Here is a 22194-nt window from a genome sequence, read left to right as displayed (position 1 = left end):
CGGCGTAAACTGCACAAACCGTTGCGGAGTGTGAGCAGCTACCCAGAGCGACTGTAACACCAAGTTTTAATTGAAAGTTTTATTGAATTAAAAAGAACACAAAAAATACTAATCAGCTAGGGTAACTTTTTTTTTTTCCTTGCTAGGTTTCCTTTAGGTTTGGGGCCCTCGTTAGGTGTGGTTCATAGAGGTGGTTCCATGCTTCCAGAAGCAATTCAGAAAGGAGGACGGGAAGTTAGGGAAGAGAGTGAGGGAAGGGCATGGGGCTCCCAGGTGGGGAACCTAACCAACCCCAAGCCTCTGTTATCATTATTATTAGGTTTTTAGTTTGGCAGTAAATAGTTAGCAGTCGGCTTAAATTTTTTATTAGGCACTTGAGCCTGCCTTTTTTGTGTGTGTGTTCATTTTCATGCCTGACTAATGCATAACGAGTAGCTCTAGAATCTGTTAGGAGGGGGCTCTGTGTCAGTAAACTATATAAATAGGGCAGCCTGCCGGTCACCCCTACACCCTTGGGTTTATCTTTTCACTGAAGAAACAAAAAGATTGAGTTTTCATATTTGGGTTTTTAACTGAACACATACTTATTAGGACTAACTCTGTACCAGTCACTGTTTGAAGGGCTTTGCAACTATTCACTGATTTAATCCTAATACCTCCATGAGGTAGGTGCTGGTATCAAGCCCACATTACCAAAGAGGAAACTGAAGCCCAGAGACATTAAGTCACTTGCCCAGGGTCACACAGCTGGTGAGTAGGGGCCCGGGCTGTGTCCTCTGGCAGTCATGCTCTTTCCTGTGGCGAGGCAGCGTTGCGCGTGGTCGTATTTCATCCTAATTTCACTCTACACTCCCATCCACTGTCTCCACCCCATGAAAGGTGGTCAATCAGTTATTACTTTCATTTCATAGATGAGGAAACCGAGTCATAGAGAGGTTAAGAGCCTCACATACTTACCCGGTGAGTTGGCTGCACAGTTGTGCCTAGACACCAGGCTCCTGATTGCCAGCCCGTGACCTTCACAGGGCGCCCAGGCCCAGGGGATCATTCGATTCTTTAACTGCGGCTGGCACAGGCCCCTTCTGCTCCTGGCTGGGCCACGAGTGATTTCTTCTCTGAGGGTGAAGCACCAGGATGGGACCTGGGGTCTAGTGTGAGCTGCAGGAAGCAGGACAGTGGGCCTCCACCTGTCCTACACACATCTGTGGATTTCGTGTTGACTGCTGTCTGTGCGGAGCTGTCTTGTTAGGAGCCGACTTCTACCCAGTTGGGTCGGGTGGTGGGGCAGCTGGGCCTACGGAATGCAGGGTGGGGAGGGGCAGGCATGGTGGACTCTGGCCAAAGACCTGGGGTGGTGTCTAGGCCCTGTGGCTGACAGGCTGTGTGACCTTGAGCAGACCCTCCCCCACTTTGGGCCCCGAGCTTCCTGAGCTGAAATAGGAGAAGGAGCTACCAGTGGTTTCCAACAGCTGCAAGAACCTGGCGGGGGTGGGGGGGGTGGGGGGGTAAGCTCCAGCTTCCTACCTAAATCCTCCTCCCACCCAGCAGCCCAACCGGCTTCCCTCATTTGTTACTTCTTGGGTTTAGGAAATAAATTTTCTTTGAAGAAATTGGTGGCTGAAATGAAAACCATCATACTAAAGGATAAACAGGGTCTCTTTCTGCTTCAAGCCGTGAACATTCCCCTGGAAGGATATGGTGCAGAGTTGAGGCTCAGGGCCCCTCCTGTGCCTCTTCCAGGCACTGTCCCTCATGTTGTAGATGTGGTTTGGTATTTATTCTTTTGATAGGAGGACCTCCCGAATTGTATGAACCTCAGGCCCCATGAAATCAGAACCCACTCTGATCCAGGCACTGCTAGGTTGTGACCAGTGACCTAAGGGGGTAGGGGTGTTAGCCTTGCCCAAATTAAGTCCAGGGAGGAGCTCCAGATGGCAGGGTGTGATCAGGACTTAGAGGCCCCCCCGAGCTGGACCCAGGGACCAGGAGGTCTTTCTAGAAGGCAAGGCTTCTAGGTTTCATTTTTATTTTGTTTTTCAGTGGGTTTCCTTAGAGTCCTCCTCCTGCTGGTCTGCTGATTTTGATCTGGAGGTGGGGGTGGGAGGATGGGGTGGCTCAGGAAGGAGGAGTCTGTGCTGAGGGAGGGGGGCTGAGTGTGTGAGGGGGAGATCTGGCGGGGAGAGGTGTGATCACTTGGTGAGAGATAGGTGCCTACTGCCACCACCAGCGTGAAAACTTGGACCCCAGGCTCTTTTGGGTGGAAAAATATTAACAAAATGGCCTTTTGTTGGAGGTAAGAAGTCATCACCCCCCGCCCCCCCGATTCCTGATGTGGAGAGGAGAAGGCAGCTAGGTATTCAGATGGACTGCCAAGGGCAGGGTGAACCCCACCCCCCCCCCCCAGCCCAGCCCAGGACAGCCAGCTAGTTCTCCAGGCCAAGGCAATATTTGATCAGGGCTGTTGACTCCAGGGGGCTGAGTACCTGCACAGCTTCCCTTGCCTTAAGGCTGCAAGTGTGGACACAGCCTTAGATGCAGGCAGATAAATCCAGACTCAAAGGTGCACAGGTGCGTGGGTCAGCGCCCACCCAAGATGAATCCCCACGAACAGAGCCTTGCCACCTGACAGCCCCAGTGCCTACACTGTGACCAAGTTCCAGTGAGGACATCTGTCCAACGTGGCAGTGTCCAGGGTGCACAATTCTTCTTTCCTGACTTCAGGTACCAAAGGAATCCTTGAAAGTAATGGAGAAAGCACTGACTTTGTTTTAGAGACTTTTTCCGGGCAGAGCATGGCATCTGGGGAGTGTAGTCCCCCAGCTGAGTTCTGGGGGTCCTCCCTTGAGGCTGGGGGCCACGGAATGCCTGTCTCATGCTCTGTGTCTAGCAACCATCTAGGGTTCTTTGTTTCCCTTAAGGAGAAACAGGACAAACCTTTGATGACCCCTTCCCACCCCAGCAACTGGTAAAAGGTTTGAGGTTGGTAGACCCCACAAAACTAAGTTCTCCAAAGGAGCCAGAGTGGATTCTTTCCCCCTCCCACCAAGAGTTCAAAGCCAGCCAATTAAGAAACCTAAACAGTGTGGTCTTCTCCTTGCATCATTGACATCATTGGCTTGTAAAACTTTCCCTCCAAAGGAGGCGCCTTTATTCGCTGGGAAAAAGTAGTATGTAATTTTCCTGACCTGGCCTTTGCTTTGGAGGGGAAGGAAAAGAGAGAACTCATTTCCAGAAACAAACGGGGCCCAAGACAGCAAACAAGTTCCACACTCTGGGGTCGGGGCCTTGCCGGCGGGAGCACAGGATCCCGGATACCGAAAATGGCGTTTTGTGGGGATGCGAGACCGGGGGCCTGCCAAGCGCCGAGGGTCTCGGGTCTCAGACGCATTCTAAGACTATGGGGGAGGGGTGGGGAGACGGACATCAAAATCCTCCCAACTCTGAGACTGTACTTCTTCTCCCGCTCGCATGAAACCAGGCGCCACCTGCCTCACCACTAATGCAATTTCCCGTGTGCCCCGACGGTTGCAACTTGCAAGACTCATCTTGCCCTCTTCCGGGATCTCCAGCGACCCTCCCCCTTCCCGGCCTCCTCCCCTCCCCCGCGACGGTGCCACCCCCAGCACATCATCCCCTCCCACGTGGGAGGGGGCAGGGGCAGAACTCCTCCTGCCACGCCCGCCGGGGACTTCAGGCTCCGCCCCCGGGGGCTTCAAGGTTGGGGTCCATAGGTCTCCCCTCACTACCAAGCCCAGGCGCACAGTGGCCTTTTCCAGGGCCTGTGGTGCAGAGCTCAGGTGGGGGCGCAAGGCGGCCCGCACCTCCCGGACCCCGCACGGAAACAGGCGGACGCTCAGGCAACTCCGTGATTGCACCGGGGGCCTCCTCTGCGGTCGGTGCCCACCCTCCACCCCGCCGGCTACGGTCCCGCCGAAGGTTCCCAGGCGCTGTTCCCCGGCCTTTGGGCGCGCCTGGTCCCCTCCAGGCAGCCGGCCTCGCCGACTCGCCCGCGGCCTCTCCAGCCTGCGCCCCGGGGCGCGCGGCCAGGCGACCATCCGCCTCGTCTCTCCTGCTCTCCCGGCCCAGGCCCGCCGCGCACGTTGATTGTGTCTTCCTGGGGCGGGAGGGCCGAGGGGGCTCCAGGCCCATGCATAATTCGGGGACTTAATGGGCCAGCTGCTCGGGCGGGGCGGTGAGGGGCGGGCGGAGGCGCAGCTGACCCTGCCCGCGTCTGGCCTCGCCGCAGAGGCGCGCTTCTTTCTTCCTCCCGTGACAGCTCCCCTCCCCCTCTCGGCCCGGGTCCGAGGGGGGCGGGGAGCAGGCGAGTCGTAGGGTTAGCCCAGGGGAGGGGGCTTCCTCTGTGCATTCCTGCAACTTTTGCTTTGGAGGGCGGGAGGCGTGCAGTGAAACGGAGCCTCCCCGGGACCCGGCTCCCGAAGGAGCCGGGGGAGTTGGAATGCAGGTTTCCTCCGAGCATTCTGCAGCCCTCGAATCTTCCCCTCCCCCCCAGCCCCTTTTCCCCGCCCTCGGCGACCCCCTGTCGGCCCCCAGCCCCACCGCAGCCCGGCGAGCTCGCCCTTGGCCCCGGGCCAGCCCCCTTCCCTGGCAGCGGGCGGAGATGGATGGAGGCGGAGACCCAAGGTCAAGGGCGGGGAGCCCGCCGGCCTGGGGTCCCTTTGTGCGCTCAGGTCCGCCCCTCCTCCACCCGCCCTCTCCTCCCCGACCCCCAGGCGCGCGACCGCACGAGTGACCTTCCCGGGCGTGGGGAATTGCATTTCAGGACCCCTGAAAACTTCTGCCAGTGGCCCCATCCTCAAAATCAGCGCGCGAGGGGCGGGGCTCCTCGCCTGGTTGGCGTTCCTTCCCGGGCGTTTGTCTTGGGTCCTGGGGGCGCCCTGGGATCCCCTCTTCGCCCCGCCGCGAACGCTCTGAAAGGGTCGCGCCCGACCGAGCCCGGCATCAGCCCACCTTGGCCCGACTGAGCCCGGCAGTTCCCCGGATCCAGGTGAGGCCCGTTTGGAGGGAGCCTCAAAGAGTTCTTTGTGCATTTTGTGTCCATCCTGGGCAAACAGTCCCGTCCCAAAGTGGTTTTCTTTGTAGGGTTTTTTTTTTTTTTTTTTTTTTTTTTCCTCCCGGGGTGGCGGGTGGGGGAGGAGAGGGAGCCTGCTTTTCTAGAGGGAATTCCTGGGGGCTGGGATTTTAAAACACTCAAGAACAAAAGTGTTTTCCCAATTGTGTGGGAATGGAAACCTCTACTAGAGTGGGACACAAAGCCTCGTGGAATTACAGGGAATTAATGTCAGTCCTTCTTCCAGCCCGACTTCTCTTACAATACCCCCCCCCCCAAGAGAATTTGTATGCAAATGGTCACCTTGCTAGGAGTCTCTCTTTATTTTTGCTTCTTAAAAATGGGCCTCCAGTTGTTTAAAGCACTCCAGCAGACCCTTAAAGACTCAGAAAAGCAGTGGTTGGACGCCCAGTGTATTTACCACAAAGCTCTTAAGAAAATGTTCAAACATTTTCCCAAAGCTGTTACTCCAGAAATAAAAATGTATGCTGTTTGCCTATCGAAGATCACAAGTTTACCTTCACCGTGACAGCTTTTCTAGGCTAGAATTGGAGTCACGTCTCTGTTTTCCATTATTCAGAAATAGGTCTGAACCACACAGAACATATTTGCTGTAACAAGAGTCAAGGTAATTTAAAAAAAATATATACATACTTATTTATGATTTGGGTTGACCCAAATCATAACAGAGTGTTGCACTTTCTGTGCTATCAAAGGCTAAAGCATTTTGTAAACAATGCCTTCATGGCATTTAGAGTAAGAGTTGATCTAAAGAAAATCTCAGATTTAGCTAACCCGAAGTTTGAGCAGCTAGCTTTTCTTCTGGAGGAATCCGAAGGCATTTGTCAATTTATTATTTTTTTTTGAAAGGCCTATGGAAAAGGTAACAAATTCAACACTTGGGAACTCAGCTGCTGGCAGCCCTGGACAGGAAGGTTTTCATATCTGCCTGAACTTGCTCGTTGATTTCTCAGACGTCCATTTATAACAGTTCTAACAAGATAGAATCTGCCTTTGAATATCTGTAAATACGGGTAAAGATCACAATCCGGCACTCATAATGGTCCAAGACTGGAAAGGCAGATTCTTGTGTTTGATTAATATTTATGTTACCGGATTCCTTTACAGAAAGAACGGTGGATGAAACACTAATTATGTGTGTGTGTTTGAGGGGCCCCCATCCTAGGTCTCTGCAGTTCCTGAAGAGGGATGTCATAAATTTTAGGATTTTTGGAATCAGGGTACTTATGGGGGGAATTGCTCATGTTTGGCTTAAAAGACAGGTAACTGTGTGGTTGGCTGACTTAATGTCTATGACATGGAAAAGGAGGAAGCCAACTTACCTCTGCTTTCTTTATTTTGACGACTCAACAGTAATAAAAATTATGGGGGATTTCTCCCTCTAGTTTTATTAAGGCTTGGGGCAGAGCCTAGGGCAGAGTTGTTTGTCCAGAATCCTCCTCGAAGAGGAGGCCCCCTTGGGTGCTCTCGTGCCTTGGGAGGACACACACATCATTTTGTGTCCTAATGGCAGGGTGGGCTGCTTTGCCGTGCGTTGTGGTGTTCTGAGCCACTCGCCTGCAAGGTGCAGGTGACCTGCCTTGCTTTGTTCAGGAGTCACGTGTGGGAGATTTGCTTGGGAGTGGGGGATTTTGTCAGCTGGATCATGTTGAAATACCAATGGAATTGTTATCCAGAGGGATCCTGGGGAGGCCTCCTTTGGAGATGCAGTTAAACACCTTCAGTTTTATTACTTTGAGAAATCTAGATTTCCTTGTAGGATTTTTCTAGAAGTTTAGCCTCCCAGACCAGCACCTGAGAGCCCTGGTTAGCCTTCCCATCAATATTTTGTTGCCGCTGGAGCCTTTGGGGCCGCCTCCGTCGCTGAAGCGCCACAATCAAGGTGTTCACACGGTCTCAGATGTGTTTGTTCCTAAACAGCCCCGGGCATGTCTCAGTTTCTTCATCTATAAAATGGGGATATCCAATTGTTTACACTCCTGCCACCGTCCAAATATGAAAACAAACCATTCTGCAGGAGTGAAGTAATTGCTTATTTCAAAGACATCATCAAAGCATAGACTCTTATTGTTCAGTCTACGGGGGCAGGGTGACTAATTTGCAAAAGGGAGAGGAATCAAATAACTACTTGTGTAGCAGGTCATTTTCAATGCAAGGGGGAAGAATCGGGATTTAGTGGGGGGGTCCAAGGAGGAGGACTTGAATTTTCGATCTAGTAACCTAATACCAGTAGGAAATACATCTCTCCCGTTCCCGTTCATTTTGGGGGACTGACACTCCACCCCACCCCAGCTCTTTGTTAGTGTGGGGACTGTCACGTGATTCAGAATCTTAATACGGAGTGGGTTTGCTGTTACTCTTGACCTGAACATACCAGAAAAGGTATCTTTACTGACATTTGGTGGCTGGCCCCCCTGGACAGGAGTTGGGCAGAGGAGGTGTAGGCTTGGGGGGGTGTGGAGGAATGCATACAGCAGGCTGCCTTTAAGTGCACAGTCTTGTTAGATGCAGATGAGGAAGGAACTCTGTGCAGGCTGGTGAGGAAATTCTCCCTTCTTTTGGCCGCCACCTCTTAAAACTAACAAAAATGGGCATTTATGCCCCCAGAGTGTGCAGCTGGTGGCTCCGAAATGGCACCTTTGCTGCGTAAATGGGAGGCCCAACTGTCCTTTTGGGACTCCATCTTACTTTTGTGTTGTTTTTCTTTTGATGAGGCTTGGTTCCTTTTTTCCAGCCAATGCTGAGTGAACCTGAATTAGATTTTTAAAAAGAATAACCCCTGGCAGGGCCCGAAACCTCCGATTTAGTTTTGCTAGTTAGAAAATACAGATGCTTGCTTTATGTATTTGTTTGGTTCACTCTGGCAGGGCCAAAACCTCAGGCTTGAGTTTGGGGGTGGGGGAGTGTGGCACTCTGCCTTCTCCACGGGGGACTTGATAGAACCCTTGTTCTCTGGCATTAGAGCCCGGGTGGGGTGGGGGGCACAGCAGATCCCCATAGCCTGCGTTGGTGTAGGCAAGGAGCCAGAAGCTGTCTGGTGCTCCTTAATTGAATACAGATCTCAGTCAGTTCCACGTGGCCATGTGAGGATGGGCAGGGAGGGCACTGATACTTTCCCCTCTCCCCCGTGTCTGGACGTGGAAGCTCGGAACCCCCCAACCTGAGGGGCCTTGGTGCCTGTCCCAGCCCCCAGCCCCCAGGGCTTGCAAAAAGTCAAGGGAAGTGGGCAAGGAGATCGCGCGACGCCCATGTAAATACTATTTGCGTGAGCTGGGTCTTCTATCTTTGTTAGTGGCGGCTCATTAATTAACCGGCAGATTAGTGTTGCCTTCTTTTGACACATGCGTGTATTTTGGGGCAGAAGATTCTTGTTCTCCTAAAACCAAACGGAACCGTTCAGGAAGTCCTTGTACAGAGCCGCCTTCTTCTTCTCTCTGTCCCCGTTGTTCCCCTGCTCCCTCTTCCTGTCCCCTCCTCCCCACCCTTCCTTCAACCCAAGTGGGCTCCTAGTTGCGTGGAGGACAGACACGTTAAACACAGCTAAATAAATCGTGTTTACGCTTGGCGTTCTTGGTAGTGAAAAATCTGTTGCCTGTTTTTACTTCCTTATTTCTCAGCATTTGCTTCCTACCTGTTTTTGAGCACATGCCCAGAAATAGTAGTTTTGTCAAATGAGGGGATAATGCCAGCCAGCCTCTCTTGCTGCCAAGGAAGCTGCTGGATTTTGCAAAACAGAGTGACGTTTTTTTAGTGACACTGATGTTTTTTTTTTTTCCCTTCCCCCCAAAGAAATTAGGATGTAGAAGAAGAGTATTAAAATGCACTTAGGGAAGGAAAAAAAAACAAACCAACCAACCCCACACAGTCATCCCCATGGCACAGGGACACGCATTGAGCAGGTTTAGAGATGGGTCTCACTTTTGTTTGCACTTGGCTTCAAGGGCAGGAGGCAGCCTTCAGATGAGGAGAGGCTGCCACGGGCCGGGAGAGCTAGCTGAATTAGTCCCTTTCCCTTCAGCCCCAAGACTTAATTTTCTCTGCCATTTTGGATGATTGGTGTAGAGATTTTGCTTCTCTTTTTTTCCCGGTTGGGTCTGTGTGTTTCATTTCGGGGCCTTCTGAGCAGAGCCTTCTCTGTGCGCTTCCTCTGAGGTTATAGTTAGATTCTAGTCCCGATCCGGGTTTGGGGCTTGTTGGGATCCTAGCCACGCTATCATTGTTTATATAGAAGAGCAGCTAGGGAGACACCTCCCTTCCTCCGTGTCTTTATCCACAGCGTTGTTTGGGGATGGTATCTGAAAAGTCATTGTCATGATGTGTTGCTGTTTGCTGGGCAGAGGATTACAGCCGAATATAGACAGCAGCTTAAAAAAATATGTATTTTTTTTTAGCAGTTTCAAAAACAAAAACAAAAACAAAAATGACAAACGCCGAGCGCTCCTGAGAGGAGCCTGGGCTTGTCTTATCGGGCAATCTTTGTGGGGTTTCTGCAGTGGGTTCTGTCTGAGGCCCCAGCACCTCGGCTCTGTTTCAAAGACAGCCAAGGGAAAAAAAATTACAACAAAATCAAAGTCCGTGTGCTCCGATTTCCCCCAATTTCTAATGGGAATACCCTGCAATAGAAATGATATTTCCATGGAGGACTGTGCTACTGGTTTCTTTAATTACATTAAATAGCCGTGTAAACCTCAGCTGATGGAAAGCCCTGTTTCGGTGGCAGCAGCACCGGGAGCGTGGCTAGATTGAATCCGAAGGAGCCGCGTTCCCCGTGTTAATGTGCTAACAGTCTTTATTCAATTAATCCCTCCAAGTGTTAATTTTTATAGATTTTGTTGTGCACACACCGTACCTCACTGTCGGTGTGTTAGGAGATGAAAATGGATTTCACGTCAAAAACTAAGGAAGAAGGTGACTGTCAGAACTGCTTCCTTAGAAGAAAATTTGTGATGGTAGCCGTCAAAGGCTACCCATGCTGAAAGGGAGGCTCGCAATATGTATATTACATGCCATCTACATGCAGAAAACTCCCTTACAGGAGCTACTTTGTTGAAAGTAATTACAGGCCTGCTCAGTGTTTTAGTCACTGACATTTCAGACTTGGCTTGGAAACATAAAGAGGCCACAGAAAGATTTTGTTCTTATGTGATGTGAGGCAACGCACCTCAGTGTTCTATATGTCCATTAGTAGAAGGTAAAAACAATGAAAAAGGAGAGAAAAAAAGACTCAGTCAACAACAAAAGCCAGGGGAGAGCCGGATATTTTTATTATGATAGTAGCAATTCCCTTGCATGTAATTCTAGCAATGCAACTAAAACCCCAAAATGCATTTGAACTATAGCAGTGACCCCTTTATTCAATTTGATCCTTTTCTTTCTCTCTCTTTCTTTCTTTCTTCCTTTTTCTTTCTTTTTTTTCTTCCTTCCTTCCTTTCTCTTCCTTCCTTCTTTCCTTCCTTCCTTCCTTCCTTCCTTCCTTCCTTCCTTTCCTTCCTTCCACCTACTGACCAAGTTAAATTTCTTTCCATATAAAAACCAAGAAACCCACCCTGCTGGCCTTTGTGGTTGCACGTTCCCCTACTGGGCAGGTAGGGATTTTATGGTCCCATCTTGATAGAGGTTGATGATGCCCACATCCCTCATAGCCACAACCCCATCTACACCTGGGACTACTGTCCCTTTTGCCGGCTGCCTCTGGCTTGAGTCCTGGCAATAACCTCCTTCCTGGGCACTCTTTTCTTTTTATTGGCTGTGCTGCATTTTTTTCATTCTCAATTCTCTGGGATCTTCAGAGTTCAGACCTCCCCCTTGTATTTACTACATTGTGCTCCCTGCACGTGGGGGCTGAACCAAAGCCAGTGTTGGAGTTTGTGGGGCTTGCAAACCACAACAACCTTCTGAACTCACCAGTTTTTAAACATGTTCTATAGAGGACGAGATTTTTAACAAGTGTCAGGATTCAGTGTTTCCAGGTCATTCCTCAGATGTCAGGCACAGTGGATGCTGATGGGGGGGATAAAGTGTCTTTAGTTTAAAACTTACTGTAGGCACCAAATCTGAAGAGTCACCTTGTGTTGTATTTCCCTCACATGACGTGTAGCTTCTGTCCTCATTGTGGTCCATCCCCGTCCCCCACCAGCTCTAAACTAATGCACTCCATGGGGAATGTCCATGGGGACGTGCCTGACGGATGCCTGGCCAAGGTGGTCATGGGAGTCTGGCCACGAAGTGCCTTCTGGGAAAGGGGCGCAGAGTCCTGACCCTAAGTCCCCATGAACTTCAGCTTTTTACTTCAGTTTATAGACTGCGCTTTCTGCCCGCGGTTCTTCCTGAAGTTATGTGCACTATATTGTTAGTGGTTCCTGATGCAATACGATAGAAAATGATTGAAGGATCTTGGATAAGTTGTATTCTAGGACAGAAACTGCAGAAGATTGCAGCGGCTACCCAGCTTCTGATCAGAAAGCTTGAGTCAGGGGAAAAGGGGAAATTTTTCTGCTAGGTATTGGCCAGGTGTTTTTACTGGTGAGAATTCAGAGAATCTGTCAACTCCTGTTTGTCCTTGGCCTCTGTAGATTCCGGGGTATGCATGCAGACATTTGAACGTGTCCACATTGCTGATATTTGCATGTATGTGTGTGTACGCATATATGTATAATCTCTGTATAATAGATGTGCACGTGCACATTTTTCTAACTGGTGAAACACATGGTTTCACCTTCTGTTGTCCCCAGGCCTGCCCATTCCAGGAGGGTGGGCCTCAATATGGTGGACCCTGACTGCTGAGGTCACCCCCAGAGGACTCATCTCTGTGTTCCTGTGTGCGTCCCAAAGCCGTGGTGCATAGGCCTCAACATCCCGGCCAGAGGACAAGTGATTGTGGTTTATTTGCATTCCAGCAGCTGAGAGGGCTCCAGGGATTTCCCTGAATGATGAGCAAAAGAGTTGAAGCTGCACGTTTTCCCCTGCAGATGCCCGCTTAGGGGGTGGACTGGTTAGCCCCGAGCACCTGGTCAGCTTACCCTGAAGAGTTTGCAGAATATGATTCAGACACATCCTTCCTCCTCAGTAGCACCTGACATTTCCTGAGCTTCCTCACTGGGCCTTTTGGAAGGGCCGTAGAAGGTTTTGGAGTTTGTGATGTAACCTCGCCACTCCTTGGCTCCGGGTGCTGCCCCAGAGTACTTCAGCTGCTCGAATTTTGAGGAGATTGTGGTTGGCAGCCATTGAAACAGGTGCTTTTGGACCTGGTGATGGAATGGGCCTGTGTGCCTGTTTGTAACTACAAGATGCAGTGGCCGGGGAGGATGCTCCCTTTCTAAGCCTTGGTGGAAGGAGAGAAACTGGTTTGGGTAGCATTGTGGCGGGGGGGGGGGGGGGGGGCACAGGCACGATTGTTCCTTTGCCTTGCCTTTCCCCTTTTGGGGATACATTAAATGTGTAACATGCTGGGGAGCAAAAATAGTTGGAGTGGTGATTCACTGTGACAGATCTCAGGAGTGTGCGAAGGGGGAGGCGCCAGGCAGAAGGTGGCCTGTCTCAGGGTGCTGGAAGGGATGTGCTTCTTGCCTTCTTTATGTGGCCAAGCCTTCTTGGTGCCCTGGTGGCCCCAAAGGGTTGTGATGGTGTGTGTGTGGGGGGGTCTCTGGATGGTCACTGGGGAAGTGGCAGTTGGACCGGCCTCAAGCCCACAGATGTTCTTGGAGGCCCCTGGCAAGCCCACCCCTCTCCCTGCTGCCTGGCACCCTGCAGTAGCCCTCTCTAGGTCCAGCCACGCCCGGGCAGTGATAAGGGAAGCCAGGCAGGCCTTCTTACCTGCATCAGAGGGAATCTGCACTCTCCGGCCTGTGAAAGGGCTACTGTTGTCAGCAGGAAGCCTGAGTGAAGGCCGGGCTCTGGCTGGAGCTTTGTTTTTATGACCCCTGTGTGATGGCCCTGAAGGATGTCTTTAAACACAGCTGTGCAAACCCTGGTGAGACCTCATTTGCCCTTTTTGTTGCTCCTCTTTTAAAAGACACCACCATGTTCACCCCCAAACTCAAACCCGTTGCAGCAAGGACCTGAGACCGTGAAGGGCGCTCAGACTTGCCTGACTTAGAAGGAGAATCCAGAAGTGGGAGGTGGGACTTGGCAGTCCCAGCTCCCTGCAGAGAATTTCTAGATGCCCCAAATGCTCTGGCGCACTGAGCTGAGCCATGCTGCACACCCACCAGCTCTCTTGGCCTGTCTTGGGGACCTGTCCTGACCTTGCAGGTTTTCACGATGACTTAACGGTGTTCACGTATATGCTTGGATTCCCTTTCTGCTTTGTTGTTGTTGATGATGTATTTTATAATGAAATGAAAAATAAGTTCTGGCCTTTGCTGGTTACCAGACCTCAGTGATTAAAAACGAAGAAGATGAAATAATACCTGTGGAGCGAGGGAATTTATTTTCTAAGGGCCCCCTCCACCAGACCCGTGCAGTTCTGAAACTGAGTAACAAAGAAGGCTGCTTAGAATCCTTCCCTATTCCTCCTGTCTCAGCCACCCTCCTCCCCCGAAAAGGGGAGAGAGAGAGAGACAAATGGTGGGAAGGCTAGGTCTTGTTGGGTGAGTACCCACTGCCTGTCTCATTTAAGGTGGCACTCTACTTCTTTCAAATAGGAAATTGCCAAAATGGATGTCATCGGCTGCTAATTAGATGTATTTTAACTGCAGGATCATTTTACCAGCTAATACTGTTATTACGTGCTTCAATGTGAACCCATGGTGGAGCTGTTAAAATATGAGCGTGCGGCCCTAGCGCACAGCTAATGAAGCCTGCGGGATTGGTTGGCGCCCTCTCCTCGGTGGCCCTGAAGGTGCCCAGGCCAGGCCCATGCAGAAGCGTGAGGCCCTTCAACTTCTCAAGATGTGTGTGCCCCCTTTATTCCCTGTGGCCACCTTCTTTCTGTGTTTTGACCAGGGCCTAAGTCCAGAAGAGGCTCATCACCTCCTGCCCCGCAGAGATAGCACGCTCCACCGTCTTTGGGCCTTTGGGCCAGCCTAGAAGCAACAAATAACTATGAACCGTGATGTGGCAGCCCAGGCCCATATCACTGCCACGCGGCGGGTACCCCAAAGCAGGCAGGCCTGAACCTCCAGCATGGAGTTTTCAAGTCTGAGCTGGCTTCCCTCCATCCTCTCTCTCTAGCAAACCGGAAAAAGAGTCCTGATTTCCCGTCGGGGTTGGGGGAGGGGGGCTAGAATTGGGATAGATTCTTAAGCACCAAGCAGTGCATCTGACTTCATGCGGTTCCTCTCTCTCTGTCTCTCCCCCCTTCCCCCTTAATACATAGCGTTTTTATCATCCTTAAGACAAAGTAGCTGGCAAAATATTTAAGCGATCCGAAAGAAATGTTTTTATTTGCCTGTGTGCGAATTGGGTTATCTGCCGATCTTGTTTATGAAATTTGGGGCTGCCTTTCCAGCAGTCTGTTCGCCTCTCAAATCTTTCCCGGCTCCCATTTCCATATTTCTGCGTGCATGTTCTTTGTTAATCACTTGGCAAGCGCTTATTTGAATATTAAAAATTTCTTTAATCATCAAAGGCAGGAGCACAGTCTCATGAATATTCATATTTTCCCCCCTCCTCAGACTGGATTCTAGTTCATTACCCTGCAGTAAAAGCCAAACAGCCATCAATCGCCCTCATTACAGGCTCTGGCGTTTTGATTGGCTGCCTCCTGCCCAGAGCTTTTTTTTTTTAATTAATTAATTTATTTTTTTATTTTTTCCTCTTCTCCTATGAGCTGTCTTGTACCTGCCAACAACCAAAAAAAAAAAAAAAAAAAAAATCAACAACGCAAGAATACATTTCTCTGGTTGAAAACAACTTTGCAAACTTGTCAAACAGTCCTCCTGGCTTGCTGCTGCTGAAGTGGTCACCAGTCGCCAGCACTACCCCCCTACCTCTTAAAAAAAAAAAGAAGGGGGGGCGGGAAAAGGGGGGGGAGAGAAGAATTAAATAAATAAATAAATAGGGAGAAACTTGAGCCTGAGAGATGAATATTTGTCAAGAGAGTTGACGTAAGTTTCATTTGCATAATGACTTTGTACTTCTGCATTAATAAAATTTGCATATGAAGCCATGTTAATTACTCCTGATCATGCTTTTTGCATTCATGCATAGTAATTTTCTCCGACTTGTGAGAATTAATGTCTTGGCATGGGGGGAGGGGGCGCGGGGATTGTCAGGTTTTCTTGCCAGTGGCCCTCACTCACAAGCGCTCGCTCCCTGTCTATCTCCCTCCTTGATCTATGACTCATTTTTGCACTATCGGTAGGAGTTCTTGGCTTAAAAAATGTATCAATTGAAAAGCACCAGTAGGGAGAAAAATCTACATCTCCAGTACAGTGTATTCCAGAGCTCCTCTCGCCAGCTAGGAATCCGTAACCCTCCCATGTGGGAGGGGCGCCCGCGGATCCAGCATTGGGAATGGTGCACCTTCCCCTCACCACCAGGCTGGGGCTTTTCCAGGCGCGTTTTTGTGTGTCTACACGCCGCCGGTGGGTGTGGGCGTGCTCTCAGGGTAGTGCGCATGTGTGAGGATGAAGCAGGAACATCTGCAGGGCCCCTCTAGAAGGGAGACAGGTTACAGACACCCTCAGAATGCATGCGGTAAAAACTGCCTTGTGCCCTGATTTGGAGCTTAAGAAACATTTTAGGGATCTTATTTTTGGACTTTTTTGTGCCTCTTTGTGCAGGAGGCATAGAGCAACATTCTAACCCCTGTGAGCCTCAGTTTTCTCATTCATGGGGGGTTCATAACACCTACTCCTAGACAAGGCTGCTGGCCTTAAATGATATATGTGTTCATTGTTTCTTTTCCCTCATGAAAGCCAACTTCCATGATAAGGATTTGAGCCAGCCAGGGTTTTATTTTTAAGCCACCTGGATCCTGCATAAAGCTGAGATGGCGTCTTGGTGTCCCTCTTCCACATACCTCAGGTGCTGTTCCAATTCCAGAGGGGAACCCACCTAGACCTCAAAAGAAGTAATTTTTAAGAGTGTCTTGCAGGGCTTTGTTGGGTGCCTTCTAGAGTCGAGAACACCCGACAGACGTTCCTTGCCAGGCTGTGGGGAGGGAGCCCCCGAACAGTTCCAGAGTGGAAAATAAATGGATGATAGTGGCCATTCCGTGAGTGTTCACTGGGAGCCAGCCTCTGGCCAGGCTTGTCCTGACCTTCCTTTAAGGGCGGGGCTCTGAGAAAGTGACTCACCCTGAGTCACGTGGCCAGGAAATGGCAGAGGGGATTGGGCCTAGGCTTCAGCTCCAGGCCTGCATCTGAGCTCAGGCTTCCTCTGTGTGTGTCAGTCTGTTGTCACTGGGCCTCAAGGGCTCTGTCGAGCATGTTCTGGATTTCCTGCCTGCACTTGAATGCAGGCGCCCCTTCCTTGAGGATGGGCAAGGGCTGGGAGGTGGCCTGGGATGGGTGCTGAGGCCAGACAGTCCTCACCTTGGACTTTGCCCTTTCAACCACTTTAAGGTGTACAGTTAGTGGTTTTGAGTGTCTTCACAATGTTGTGCAACCATCACCACTGCTGTCTAATTCCAGAACATTCTCTCCACCCCAGGAAGAAACCGCGTCCCTATTAGCCTTCACTTCCCCGCCCCCGGCCCCTGCAACCACTTGTCTACCTTCTGTCTCTGTGGTTTTGCCGACTCTGGACATTTACCGTAGTCACACAGTGGGTGGCTTCTAGCATTGCCTTCTGCTTTTGCTCTAGCTTCAGGAGAGAAGTTCTGGAGTTTCTGGAGTTCACCTGTGGGTTAAGCTGCTGGGGGTGGGGGGAGGGATCCCCCAGGGCAGAGGCCTTCTGAGAGCAGCTGGAGTGTCCTCTGTGGGCAGCTTAGGATTAGAAGCCTCTCATTCTTTTTGTCCCCTCCCCTGCCTCCATTGAGCCAGCCCCTGGAATAGGTGGTCTTCAGTGAGGTTGGAATTCTTAGTGGGGCATAGGGAAGCCCCTCCAGGGGGCAGCTTGGCCCCCCAACCCTACCTGAGTTGGGGGATGACTTTGCCTTTAAAGACTCTGGCCTAAGCCTGACCTTTCCAGAAGGAGAGATGTGTGGCTGGACCTGCCCTTAGATCCTTCCTCCCAGCCTTGGAGACCTAGGTTCTGCTCCCTTTCTGCTTGGGCAGTCCTGAGCACTCCTGTCACTCTTTCTCAGCCATGGTAAATGGTGGTGGCTGTGTCACGGTTTCACCCAGAACCTGGGGGCCTGGATTTGCTCTTTTTCAGTCTCCCATGGCCCGACTGAGCCCAAGGACCCTCCGGCTTCCCTCCACGCCACATGGCCCTTCTTCTCAGCATCCCTGGGCGCCCTGGTCACTCCACACTAGCTGCAGCCCGAGGGGGAAGCATGGCATATCCAGGCTTTGGAGACACAACTCTGTTCAAGTCCCAGGTCTCTGTGAGCCTCGGTATCCCCTATGGGATGGTGGATGGTTTTCTCAGCTGAGTGAGGTATTGGTGGTAGGTGCTCAGCACAAAGCCCTGTCAGGAGCCTTCCACGGTGTGAAGGCAGATGGATGTAGACAGGACTGAATGTGCAGTGTCCGGTGCTGGGGCAGGGGCTTAGGCGAGGACTGGCCAGGGCAGGCTTCCAGGAGGAGACAGAGACACTCGCCTTGGGTGTCGACTTTACATGGGGGCCAGCACTGAGTCTGTGGCTGGAACTGTGTGGGGTCACTGGCCATGCCTCCCTTCTGGGGCTGTCATGGGCTCAGCCACGCCCTGGGCCCCAAGCCTTGCCTCGTGCAAGGTCTTCAGGGACTTTGGCTTCTTGGCAGGACATTTGCAGGTGTTCTGAAAGGCCCTGGATAACACCCGGTTTGTAGAGGCAGGTGCTGTAGCGAAAGAGCCCTGGTTCTGGAGCCAACGGCCTGGGTTTGGTGGGGCTGCGGTCACGTCATCAGTTTGCTGGTCTGTGCAGTGGGTCTCCCAGGCCCTGTCCCCTGGGCATGTTGGGAGACTCAGGAGGGGGACTGACAGGATCCTGGCCGGAAGTGGGCTTGTGGGGCCTCGTGGCTCTCCTGGGTGGGGGAATCCCTTGTGGGGCCCCAAAGTGGGCAGACCCCCGCCCTGCAGGCCCGTGTGGGGTGGTGAGCGGCGTCGGGTGGCCTCCTTGGCAGAGCCGGCCCGGGGCCCAGCTGCCCTCGTCTTGTTGGTGTTTTCTTTTTGTCTCTCTGATGCTTCCCCGCTCAATTATTTACCCAGGGAATTTGGGCTTCTTCACTTGTGGTTTTGGCAAGGGCTTCACACAGATTTTTGCCCTGGTGGTCTCTTAGCCATTTAAGATAAACGGCCAAATCAAACGCAGGCCTTGCCGGGGAGTCGAGGCGGGCCATGGGGCTGGGCGGAGGCAAGAGAGCTCCTGGCCCTGCATCCTGGCTGTCAGATGGGGGAGGTGCCCCCAGCCGGCCCGAGGCGTGAAGAGGGGTGCTGGGCAGTGCCAGGGTTTTCTTGGGGTGGTTTGGGGGGGCGTTTAAAGCCTTCTGAAAGGCCTTGGGGCTTGTGTGCTGTGTGCTTGATGCTCAGGTTGCTGAGGAGGACTGTGGGCTGGAGAGAGACACCAGCTGGCCGTCCGCCAGGCCCGCAGGTTAACCGGTGCCCAGGTGCTCAGAGGTAGATTGAGGTGTCCAAGGCCTGTACCAAGAGCCCACCTGATAGAGCAGACAGTGGTGGCTTGGAGCCTCCCAGCTCCTCCAGAGGGGGGTGGCCCAGGTTTTTGGGAATGAATCCCCAAAGGGAGCCAGCTCCGGAACACTCCAGAAGCCTCCACGTTGGCGGGTGGGGGGCTTCCTGGGTTCAAGGGTCCTGACAACCTCTTTTGGCCCCGCCCCCCCAGGGATGGGAGTCTGGTCCCAAGACAGCCCATCCTGGCAGCTGTGGAAGGAGGACCCCATGAGACGCCCCCCACCCACTTCCCTGGCCTCTTGCCCCCTGCCTGTGCCCGGTCACCTTCCCTGCAGGGCCTGGCACCCCGGGGCCTCCCACTCTGGAAGGGTGGCCTGCAGCCCTCTCTGCCCCGGGCCCCTGCCCCACACCCCGGGTCCCTTGTACGGTCCAGGGCCCGACTGACCAGTCTTTTTTATTGTTTTTTCTCCAGGGCCGTGCAGGCCTGCCCAGCTGCCAGCGACGGCCCCCATAGCTGCCTCCTCCCACCCTCACTCATCCGTGATCACTCCACCTCTGCGCACCCTGGGCGCTCTGCCGCCCTGCTTCCCCCTGCCGTGCTGCAGCGCGCGCCCAGTCTCGGGTGACGGGACTCAGGGTGAGGGTCAGACGGAGGCTCCCTTTGGATGCCAGTGTCAGTTGTCAGGTAACAGACGGCCGCGGTCGGTGGGGGGGGTGGGCTCCCAGGGATGGCGGGGTGTGCCCTGGGCCGAGCTGGCGGCTGCCTCCCCCAGGTGGGCCGGGCAAGGTGGGGCCCCAGGGAGGATGTGCAGTCCCACCCCTAAAGGCATTTTGCGGGGGCACAGGGGGAGTGGTGAAGCACATCAATGTGCCCCTGTCCCCATCCGTCAGGAGGTCCTCCGACGCCTCCGCCCGTTCTGAGTGTCTCACTCCCGGAATGCATTTCTCCAGCTTCCAAATTTCATCTCTTTGGGCTGTTTAGCTAAAGCTTAATTGGATAACACTTAACATCTGAGGTTTTCTTCTGCTCTCGCCACTGCCACCCCCCCCACCCCAGTCACTGCCCCCCTTCCTGACGACAGCACTGGGGGGAGGACTCCCCGGTCGTCTGTGCACATCGCCGGAGCCATCCAAAATGCTGAGTTTCTCTTTGCCAGAATGTGTTGCCTATTAACTTTGAGACAAAAAAGTCACTCTGAAGGAGCCTTTCAGCTGTGGCCGTGGGAGGGGGTGAAGCCTTGCCTGTGGGGTGGGGCCATGCACCTCCCTGCTGTGTGCCTCTCTGCGGGTCTGTGTGGCTGCCCATCGTACAGATGGGCAGACGGGCAGCCTCAGCGCAGCGCCCCCCACCTCTCTTCCCAAACACAACCCAAACTCCTGCTGTGGCCTGGGGTCCCTGGAATTTGTGGGCACAGGCCTCTCCTGCTCAGGGCCTGGTGCCAGGATGCTGACACAGACACAGGTGGTGGTGAGCGCCCTGAGGCCTGGTTTCCGGGCAGGGGCCAGGAAAGGGGTTGGGGGGGCGTTGCCGAGCTGGGGCCAACTCAGTTTGTCCCAGCTTTGTCACCAGGCACGTTGCAGGCTTTCTCTTGATTTGGGTAGTGAAGGGAAAACTGTCTTTCTGAGACAGGTTTTGCTTCAATTGAAGCTGTCCCAAGGGATGGTCCCAGGTGGAGCCCTGGCTCCAGGGGCAAGAGCCTCCTAGGCCTTCCTGCCGGTCGGGTGGCCTGCGGCCTTCAGCAGCTCCTGCTGTGGGGTATGGTGGCATTGTAGGTACTGGGCTAATGCAGTGAATGCACAAAGCAAAGACTAAAATTGTCCAGGAAGGCGTCGGTTCCACGGGCAAATCGGCCGACTCCCTGCCCCGGGCCGCCCGAGCGCCCCGGGGGATTGGGGCTCCCATCCCAGCTCTGTAGGGCTGCGCTGTGATCTCTGCTTGCTGAGCGAGGGATGCCTGCTTCGTCCGGGTGCTTGCCCTGCTCTCGTGGCTTCCTGTAATTAGTGCGGCAGCCCCTGCAGCCACGCGGGGAGTCGCGCTATCAAAGATCAGCCTGAGTGTTTCTGACTAGACTCGGTCAAGTTCCGTGGTACAGAAACATGATTTCCCTGGCAGAGGTGCGCCCGGGGCTTCACTTAACCCTCTGTTGGCTCTGGTAGCAACACGTCCTCCTACGCTTGCCCTCAGCCACAGTGCCACCCCCTTCCTTCAAGGGACCATGTGTGGAGGGCCTACTGTGTGCGGGATTGCACTGGGCCTTTTGTGTGCATTCTTGAATTTAATCCCCATAGTGACCTTAGGAGGTAGGTTCTCTTCTCTCCACTTTCCAGATGAGAAAGTGAGGCTCGGAGATGTGGAGTTCTCATAGCCCACGTTCAATCACTCTTTTAGGAAAAGCCCTTTCTTGGGCACCTCATTTGTAGGCGCCGTGCAAACCAAGGTGGAGTCAGGCACAGCATGTCCGACCCTCCTGCAGCTTGCAGGGGTGGAGATGGGGAGTGCGGGAATGGGGACCTGCAGAGAGGACTCTTGGAAGGGGGCGGAGGGGCAGAGGTGGGATTTGACCCTGGCTGGTCATCCAGAACCTGCTTCATCTCTGGCATTGGTTCATCTGGCTTAGAGGCCCTCTTGGATTTTAGAACTTGATGCCATGAGGGCTTAGAGTCCTCGAGCAGCCCCCAAACTGATGTCAGTGTCTAGGGAGGGGAGCGAGGCAGGGTGGGCTCTGTTCCTGGGGTCTCTGGGACCACCCTTCCCGACCCTCCTCGGAGGCCTGCTCTTGGGCCTCTGACGCTTGGCCGTGATTTCCAGCACTGTCCTCTTTCACTGTTGGATCCCCGCTAATTAGCCTGCTCGAGGTTGTCCCTCCATACTTTCTGATCAGTTTCAGTACCTGAAAATATCGTGTTCCGGAGGTTTTTGTCCCTTTGTGGCTTCTGTCCCTGGCACTGGGCTGTTTGCTGAAGTGTTTTTAGTGCCTGTTTAATTAGTAGTTGGAATGGAGTCATTAAATTCACAGTAACCCGTTAGGAAGAAGCAGCCCTCTGTAAAGACGGAGAGGGGCCACCGTCCTTACTTTGTTTTGTCTCTTTTCAGATCAGGATGCACTGAACCTATCTCTTCAAATTAATACGGAAAACCCTGGAGTAACCGTGTTTCACACAGGTTAATTGCATGCCCGTGAAGGCATTCACAGTTATTTATAGAAGGATGTAATTTTTATGGGGGAGCAAGCCACACAGGTTTGTGTGTTTGTGTACCTCTCTGGCTGGCAGCGTCCCAGACAGCCCCGCCTCCTGGGACCTCCACCCCAGACCTCCGGATGGTCACAGTGGGGTGGGGAGGAGGCACTTGGGCTCTTCATTGCTTTTTGACTCTGCTGAGATATTGGGAGGGTGAGAGGACTTTGAGTGTGGGCATTCCTGGAAACTGAAGTTTCTTCCCTGAG

At 52.7% G+C, this 22194-nt stretch overlaps 1 protein-coding gene across 5 annotated transcripts in view; it reads left to right on the top strand.

Moving 5' to 3' along the window:
* BCL11B (BCL11 transcription factor B) overlaps positions 1-22194 on the top strand; it is a 92316-nt gene that overhangs the window by 21344 nt on the left and 48778 nt on the right. For 2 of the 5 annotated variants that reach the window (XM_045902032.3, XM_045902031.3), the window contains exon 3: positions 19221-19433. The exons of the other annotated variants lie outside the window; for them this stretch is intronic. In XM_045902032.3, the coding sequence (XP_045757988.2) occupies positions 19221-19433 (213 nt within the window). The remainder of the gene's footprint in view (positions 1-19220; positions 19434-22194) is intronic. 5 annotated transcript variants of the gene reach the window in all.

Source organism: Mirounga angustirostris, unplaced genomic scaffold (genome assembly GCF_029215605.1).
Source record: "Mirounga angustirostris isolate CCGP_5_RB_7025 unplaced genomic scaffold, mMirAng1.0.hap1 SCAF_9, whole genome shotgun sequence".
NCBI lineage: Eukaryota > Metazoa > Chordata > Mammalia > Carnivora > Phocidae > Mirounga > Mirounga angustirostris.
This window is presented reverse-complemented; position numbering and strand designations above follow the sequence as displayed.